The 8969-nt window shown below is 48.8% G+C and overlaps 1 protein-coding gene across 1 annotated transcript; it reads left to right on the top strand.

The window, feature by feature from the left end:
• The first annotated feature begins 860 nt into the window (after positions 1-860).
• LOC129380110 (alpha-(1,3)-fucosyltransferase C-like) lies at positions 861-8166 on the top strand. Its single transcript, XM_055075189.2, has 3 exons — positions 861-1401; positions 4755-5107; positions 7109-8166. The coding sequence occupies exons 1-3, from the start codon at positions 1378-1380 to the stop codon at positions 7860-7862; spliced, it is 1131 nt and encodes a 376-aa protein (XP_054931164.2). The 5' UTR covers positions 861-1377; the 3' UTR covers positions 7863-8166.
• Positions 8167-8969: the final 803 nt, after the last annotated feature.

Here is an 8969-nt window from a genome sequence, read left to right on the forward strand (position 1 = left end):
ATGAATGAATGAATGAATGAATGAATGAATGAATGAATGAATGAATGATCAGTTTATTTTCGTAGGCTTACAAAACCGCTGTTGTAAAACCAACTAGGACCGTAGCAATAGTGCTAGTGCTTATGACACCTGTTTCGCGCGAAAAAGCGCAGAGAACCCCAAGGGCGCCCCGCCCGTTCACTGGCGGTCGGATCCAAACCTATTATTATTATTATTATTATTATTATTATTCAATTATGGTGCCGGCTCACACCATCCTATGCCTGCAAGTTATTTATAATTTCTTCGCGCCAGCTAATTTTCTGCCGTCTTCGATTGCGCTGTCCCTCTCATGGCACCCTGTTCTGTAACTAACAGAACACCGTTTATCTCACCTACGCGTTATGTGCCCTGTACAGCTTCATTTCTTACATTTAATGTCAACTGTATCGGATATCACCGACTCCCCTTTGCTCTCCAATCCACCTCGCTGTATTCGTCTCGCTCAACCTTACGCTTATCATTTCGTGCCATCGCTCGTTGTGGGGTCTTCATCATCATCAGCTCAAGTTGACGCTCATAACCGGCACTTGCGAAGTGATTGCATGCAGGTACAATGCCATGTAACAGGTGATAAATGCTTGGGTGGGTGGGTAGGTGTTCGGTGCGATAAAAGGCGCTCGTTCAACTATTTGGGCATCTCTAGCTGATGTCAGAAATGCATATTTCCATACAAGTGAGCAAATAAATGCATCGAGTGTATGTATTCATGCCACGCTTTCAATTTTATCAATATTTCTGATATCGTCCGAAAAAAATTATATATATATATATATATATTTTAATCTACTCAGGATTTGGCATCTCGAGCCATTGATTCACAAAGAAGCAGTGCGCTACATGGTCACCTTGGCAACTGCAAAACGAGCGCATTGTCTGTTTACGGCAGTGGGTACTTGCCATATGATTAAGCGCCATCGCCGTTATATCGTCCCTAGGCACGTCGGCATTAAGTTTCTGCTACGGGAACGTATGTGATGACCTCTTTAATTGTTGAACTTTATAAAACGACCCCCCCGCGCTAATTTTCCTACTTGTTTCTGGTCGTAACGACATTCATAGCATCGCTCCTTTATTGCATTTCTTAAAATTCATAAAAAAAAAAGAAATCTGGAAATTAAGCTCCTTAAGTGTGACTATAAATTAACCTCCTTTTAACATTGATTCATTGTATTTTCTTAATAAAAGAATGTTTTCCAGCTTTGATTCTACTGCAGCCCGATTCGTGGTTCTACACCCCGTAGTGGGTTGCACCATGTCACCTAGGGTCAACCAACCAACGATCGCCAGCGTGGCTCCTTCGAGGGAGCTCTTCTGGCCGTACACATCGCGGGAGACATGGTCGCCAACTTACCAGGATGGGTAAGTATGAGGATCCATGGTTTCAGGACAGTCAGAAACACTAGGAGCTTTAAGCTTTGGCTGGGATTGACGCTGGTAACTTTTGGTTTGTGTTCCCACTGGTGTTAACCCCACCGACCTCGCCAGTCATCGCTGCAGCAGAGGCGACGAAGCCATTGCTACGCTTATGCAGGACAACTAATCTGTGCAGACGCATTCAGCGCCGACTGGTCTATAATTATTTTGCGTCCCGACCTTGTTGTTCGCGTCTAGATAGGCTGTCAACTGTGTTTACGCTGTGAACCTGAATGACTAGAAAGCATCGCACATACATACAGCATCTTTCAATGGCGTTGGTTAAGACTGGCCAAGTGCAGCGTGGTTTCTCGCGTCACTGCAACCGGAGGTGTAGTGGCGACACGCGAACTCAAGCGTGCGCCAGTCAGCCAGTCGGCAAGGTCGAAGGCGACAGAATATCCGTGTCGCCAATAGCTGCCCCCCCCCCCCCCCCCCCCCCCTGTAAACGCAAGGGAGCCCGCTCTCTCCTCTAGTCCCGGTCGAATGATACTTTGCGATCTTTTTAGTGATCTGCCTTTCGGTCGTAAAACCGCGACTTTTGCTCACCCTGGCGATCCACAGGCAGCCGTTAATCTTCGTAGGGTTGTAAAACGATGCAAGATAAGTTAGGACGCTTCGCCACCCGTTCTTATTTTATTTATTATTATATTTTATTTTATTTTTTGGAGAATACCACTGCCTAATGTGTTCCCACGGATGTATAACGACTCCGCAGAGTAAAGAGAACGCTGTAAATCAGAGCTGCTTTGAAAATGCCACGTGTTCTGTCGACGCAGGGCAGAGCACCACTTAAACGTCTGGGTGCACGCTGGGTTCGAAAGTAATTTCCTCAACGCCGTGAAAAAGGTCCGTACCGTGACGGTTCGCTCTATACGTTGGGGCCACAGTGTACCAATATGGCTATAATTAAGACCCCTGAAAAAGCTAAAGATAGCGACATGGTTTTCTCTTTCCGCACGAACCGGCGAGCGAGAGCGCCTGAGTAGGTCCTGGTCTTATCCGCGCCTCCCTATTGGTGGAGCGAAGTCACGTGGTTGCGCTCATGCCGTTTCCACGGAAACAAGTGCGCGAGTGCGCGTGCCTTTTCTTGTTTGTGTGGTTTGTTTCTATTTGCGCCGGCGCCATGACGGTTGCTCTTGATCGCATTCACCGTGGATATTGCGATCACCGGGTTCAAAAAGAGCGAAGAGCAAGGCCTAGCGCTGAGAGAAGGAGATGCCACGAGAGGAGGAATGTCGATGCCTTTAGTTGATCCAGGGGCCTTAGCTATAGTGACTGTATTGTACTTGAACTAGAGAGCTAAACCTATCGTAAGGCCGAAAGTTCGCAGCACTGACGACGTCACGTAGGGAAGGCTGTGAAGCCGCTTGGGCCAACGCCCAAGTTCTCGAGAAAAATATCTTCCAAACACATCTATGTTTGTCTCCCCTTACGAGCCGCCCCAGCCGCTATTTCGGCAACGGTATCAACGAACGCGAGCACTGCAAACTGCTATTTCGAACAATCGTTAGCAGTAGTTACCATAGTACCGACAACTGTTGGCACTCCCATGTGCCGCGATGACAGATAACCAGTCATCTTTTAGAACAGCTTGCTTATCAATCCTTAGCGCGAGCCCTGCAACCGGCATTAGTGTGCCCGTGGCGGAGCGGTATTTGCATAAGCGCACGAATTTCCGCGGTTTTCGTTATTCCGACCTCTTTATAACAGCACCATGTTTATGCCTTACAGCTGCAGCCAGTACACGTTGACCGACTGCGTGACCGATCAAACGTGAAGAAAAATGCTGCGCCATGGAAAAAAAAAAATAGCACAAGCAACGCATGCAATGCGTTGCTTGAGCTTGAGCTACCGTTGCTTGAGCACTGCAGACGTTGTCACGGAACCCTTTTCAAACTGCAAAGTTACCTTTACTGTGTGCTACGGCGGTGCGAAAGATACGTGCGCAGTGAAGCTGTATGCGTAATTATCTTTTTGAACTCACGACGCATTTACGGAGAACTTTTACATTTGGAATGAGTGGTAATTGTTCTGTCGTCGAACGTTACGGCGGTTTCCAGTTTCTAAAGAGCGCAGAAGCGAACTTTACAACGTGTACAATAAAGTTGTTGTGTACTTTACGAACTCTACAAACAATGCGACTTAGCGTACAAGATTCGTGCGGTTTGTTACTGCCTGAAAAAGACAATAGGAGCGGATATTTAACGCTATTTCGGAGAGGCACAGACTGCACGCACCGACATCTTTCAGGTTCGGCCAGTCAACTTCTGGCGCGAAGTGATCTATCAAAGCTTTGTGACATCACTGTCGCTGCGTTCGCAGAAATCGTAAACTAGGCAAGCAATTTATAACAACACAAGAGCCGCCGTACCAATTAGAACGCCGCGACAGTCAACTCTAGAGTAGCAGACGAACAGGTTACAAAAGCGACCCCAATGGCCAACGGTTGAACGAGAGTGGGCGCAAGCGGCTCCCATATAGAAACCGGATACATGTGCAGGTCTGGAGTTCCAGTAGGTCGTGGGTTGAACTATGCATAGAGTTTCCTACAAAATTACTAGAGGGAACTCTGGCGCTGCAGTCGTTGTCCTACCATGGGAATGCTGGGAAGTACATGGATTTGTCTTATCTTCGTGCTTCTCGATTCAGACGTTCTTGTGGCTTTGTATATTACGCTATATAAATATTATTGTCGTATATTACGGCGCAATCTATGTTCTTCGAAGTGCAGAAGACGCCGGGAACGCGTACAGTTTCTATTAATTGCAACGATTGAGCTTGTCCAGGTGGCCAAATCGAAACGCGCCAAGCGTCTCAAGGCACTGGCATGCCCGCGATAAATTCATAAGGGCGTTTCATTCGCTTGTCGATACGTGCGTCCGTGGCTTAATGGTTTCAATATCTGGCCTCTGCGCTAGAGTCCCTGTGTTCGAATCTTGCCGTCGGGCAATTTAATGATGTTTATTTAATTATTTATTCCGCAATATACTGTTGAAAATGATGAGTTAACAAAGTCACAATGCCGTTCGAAGCCAAAAGGACGAAGTTTCGGCAAATCCATGTACTTCCCATAATTCCCATGCTGGGACACCGCTCCCATTGCAGCTCCCGTAGACACTAGCGCCAGAGTTCCCTCTAGTAATTCTTGTAGGAAGCTCTATGGAACTATGAACGCGTGTCTCTCGCGCTCTCCCGAACAAACGAGAACCACGAGAGCAGCGCGCAAGGCACCCTACGTACGCACCCCCCCCCCCCCTCTAACGACAATTATCCGCTCGATAATTGTTTACTTGCAGGCCTCCATGGTTCCTGGCACGTCGTTACGCTTACACTGCACTGGCGTCTGCCTCATCTGCGTTTCGCTCGCCGTCTTCTTTGTTTTCTACGGCGGTGACCAAAAGTTAGCCGTCAAACGCCACGCGGGGTTCCCGAAAGCCAACCAGACGCAGCAGCAAAGCAAGCCGGTCACTATCTTGTTCTGGACCAAGGCGTTCGGCGACTATCTCGAGCCGCTGTCCGATGCCGATAGCGGGCTCGTGTCCTACAACTGCAGCGTCCCTTGCTTCCTGACCAGGGACAGGAGTCTGATAAGATCGGCGGACGCCGTCGTGATACACGAGAGGGACGCCGACGGAAACGACCTTCCCAGGTAATAGTGCGACTCCGAGGCGCGATATTATTAAACGCTAAAGGTGCGTTCATACAGGTGGGAGACTCGCGGTCGCCAACAAGATCGCCGACAATCAACGTCGTGCAATAGAACAAAAGAAAGAAAGCCGTCGTCAGGCCCATCAGTCCGAGACCGATTTTCATCACTGGAATAAAAAATAGCATCGATCGATTCTCCCAAGCTGACCAGGACGAAGGATACGAGAAGAGAAGGGATATGGGCGCGCAAGATGGTTACTCAACTTCTGTCGCTCTTCCACGTACTGAGGGCCGTCACGCAGTACGTGTCCTGTAGTCTCAGGCACATGGCACAGCTCACAGCCTGGAGACTCGATAGGCGCGTCGTATCAGGTGCACGAACCCATCTGTGAACGCCGCCACAACCAGTCTAAATCTGTCCAGAATACCGGCACAGCTGCGCTGAATTTTTGGTGGCAGTCTAAACTTCATGTTAAGGTCCAATCTCCGGAGTCCTCTGTGGCCAGTTTCCAGATGGTACCAGCGCTTTTCTGTCGCTTTTCGCGGATGATACTTAACAGAATGCAGTTGCCCCCCCCCCCCCCCCCTTACCTTGAAAAGAAATAGACAGGCCCGTATTTTGGACATTAACCATGGGGGGCGTATTTGGAAGGTCAACAGGGGAAAAACTATGATGGTATAGTGGATTCTTGGCATGGAATTACAAGTCCGCAATGCAAACTTACTATGTATATCGATGTTAGGTGCACTAAAATAGCTATGGATTAAGCGTGAGTGTGGGTTTTGCAGTGTTGGTACGAGCCGAATCGGGCTTTCACTGTGAGTACGTAACATTTTCGCAATCATTCCAGCCCACTGCAGGTCTTGTTGGTCTGCCAAATTGTATGTAGGTATCGTGTGAATTCAGCGCGGCCCAATTTGAACCTGTCTTTTTGAACCGCCTGTCCTGTCTTCTTACATGTGATTGTCTAGAAAGCGCAACCAATGTTTTCTATTACAACATAATGCAGTCGAGGCCGGTATGGGGTATTTTTATTTATTTATTTATTTTTATTTTACCCTCAGGGCAAAGCATTAGAGGGGAGTGGGTAATACATAACACTGAAAATACAAGCAACAGCAGAGAACAATTACCATGACATAGATAAGTTAGAATAAGTGATCAACACAATATATCATTCAATAGAAGCGGAACCTGCAGTCCGAAACAATACAGGGTCAGGAATTGTAGCAATTGAGGAAGGAAGGTGGTTCCAGGCATATGACGTGCGAGGAATAAAAGAATCCGAGAATGTTTTAGTTTTGCATGTAGAAAAGCCTACCTTATGTATGTGATCTGTGCGGCGTTAAACATATGAAGGGCGAAGAAGTAACTCGCAGCCAATAGACTCATGATGAAATATTTTGTGAAAAAGGCACAGGCGTGCAATTTTGCGTCGTGATGCAAGTGAAGTTAGGCCCAGGGTAGTCTTCATAGTGGTTACGCTTGATGTACGCCGAAAGTCAGAAAGAATAAACCGCGCTGATTTGTGATAGTCACATACGCGCTATATTTTCGTGATCGCTATCGACACGGTGTTGTTGGTCAGCATTCCATCGTTCTATCTGCAGTGCGAGTGCTTGAGGTGCGTATTTCGCAATCCGCACCCCCGCCTCTCCTCCATTATTCGCGGGGTACTATTGTGTGTAATGGTGTTGTTATAAACGTTTTCTCTGGCTACGTACGTTTATATTTTCCTTGCGCTATCACCTTTGCTATGCGAGGCTGGGCGACTAAGTGGACTCGTCTTCTGCGACAGCCAGTTAAGAAGTGTACGAAATGGTTATTTTGACTAAAGGAAGTGCTGATTCAAAATACTGTTTATCTGGTATTCCTCAGAGTGTGCGCCGAGATATTCTGTTGTTTCCTCAAAAACTTGAGTGACAGTTTTTTTTTTTTCACACCTACAGAGCTGTCACGACAGTAAGCTCAACATCCTCCTCAACCGCTCCTTTTCTACAGATACCGCGCAGAGCATCAGCGTTGGGTGTACTGGAATAAGGAGGCGCCCCCCAACTGCCATCCCGAGAAAATGGCGAGCCTCAGGGGCGTCTTCAACTGGACATACACCTACCGCCGCGACTCGGACGTGCCGCATCCGTACTTCTTCGTGCGTTCTGTGGCCCACCCCAGGACGGCGCCACCAGCCGAATATACGCCGGCATTAGACCAGTCCAGACTGGTCGTCTGGGTCACCAGCCACTGCCGGACCTCAAGCCGCCGCGAGACGTTCGTCGACGAGCTCCGCAAGCACATGGCGGTAGATGCGTTCGGCTCTTGCGGAAACCTCGCATGCCCGCCGAACGAGGACTGCTTTGCTCGTATCGGCGAGAGGTACTACTTCTACCTGGCCTTGGAAAACGCCGTCTGCCGCGACTACGTCACGGAGAAGCTGTACAACGCGCTCCACTACGGCATGGTTCCGGTGGTGATGGGAAGGTACTCAGCGAGCCTGGCGCCTCCCGGATCTTGCATCGACGCGCTTCAATTCGCGTCTCCCGAGCGTCTCGCCGCGTACCTGAAGGCGGTGGCCGCCGATCCCACTCAGTACGCGGCTTACTTCGCCTGGAAGAAGACGCACGAGGTCCGAAGTCACAAATTCGAGGATCATTGCGTCCTCTGCGAGGCTCTTTCCAGAGCTCGTCCAGACGAACGCAAGACGTACGAGGACATCATCGAGTGGTGGCACGGCAACGGATCCGCCTGCGAGCAGTAGAAGCCGGCCAGCTGAGTCTTGTTTTCGATGGACTGTCGAGCATATCCCCTCCACCAGTATTGCCTTACCTATTCAAAACCACAGAGCCCAGCCATCAGTGAGGACAGGATGGCCTACCCGCCGCGCGGATTGCCTACCCGCAGTGGTTTTCACATTTTGTTGCCGAGCAGGTATCAGGTTCGATTCCCACCCATATTCCTGCAAAGGGGGCGGGGAGGAGAAGTTGTGTAACTAGCTGTATACGTGATGGGTCCTTATGATGCAAGGTTGTGTGATATAATAAATTGCAGAATGCTTATCTTTATGCGCTTTAGTTCCTTTATGGATAGATAATTAAGTGCAATAATGCACGTTTGAATACATACAGACCATTTGTATGGTATATATGTACAGCTCTGGCCGAAATGTCCATCGGTTCGGCAGCCCTAGCAGGCAGCAGCGCATCGTCTTCTTGGCTGTCACTGATGGCGACGAGCAGAGGGCGGTGGATAGAGAAGTGCGATGCATACGGGTGAGGTCTAAAGTGTCTGATTCCGCTGGGCAAAGATGCGGTCGGGATCACTCCCGATTGCTTCCGTAGTTACCATGACGTGATATGACCGCTCGGCACCCTCCCTCGTGTACTCCGAAAACCACGCGGTCTGGCGCTTCGAGAGCTTCATGTCGATGTGTCGTTCCCGAGCGTTGTCGCAGCAAGGTATGAACAGTCTTGATGTAAGCATTGTAATGAATCGCTGCACTATCTCCTTGGTGGGCCCGCGACTGACGTAGAGGATGGCGACGGCGATGTTTTGTCCGTTGTAGGTTACGTGATCCATGCAGACATATCCGACGCTGTTGTGCACGATAACGTATCGTCAATAGCGTCGCGCGATGCCTCAGTTTAATGTAGATGTAGTAAATGCAGGTCCGTGTGATATACTGGCACGTGCCCACTCTGGAGGATTAGCCAACAAAACCACGTAGGTCAAAATGAAGTGCAAGATAAGGAGTGAAAATTTTATATAACAGGTAAGTTCGAATCGAAAGGTAGCGATTGGAGAGCCTGCCTGATTCTATGAAAATGAATATCCTGCCTTAACCGTGAAAAATAAAACTACTCAAACT

Source organism: Dermacentor andersoni, chromosome 11 (genome assembly GCF_023375885.2).
Source record: "Dermacentor andersoni chromosome 11, qqDerAnde1_hic_scaffold, whole genome shotgun sequence".
Lineage (NCBI taxonomy): Eukaryota > Metazoa > Arthropoda > Arachnida > Ixodida > Ixodidae > Dermacentor > Dermacentor andersoni.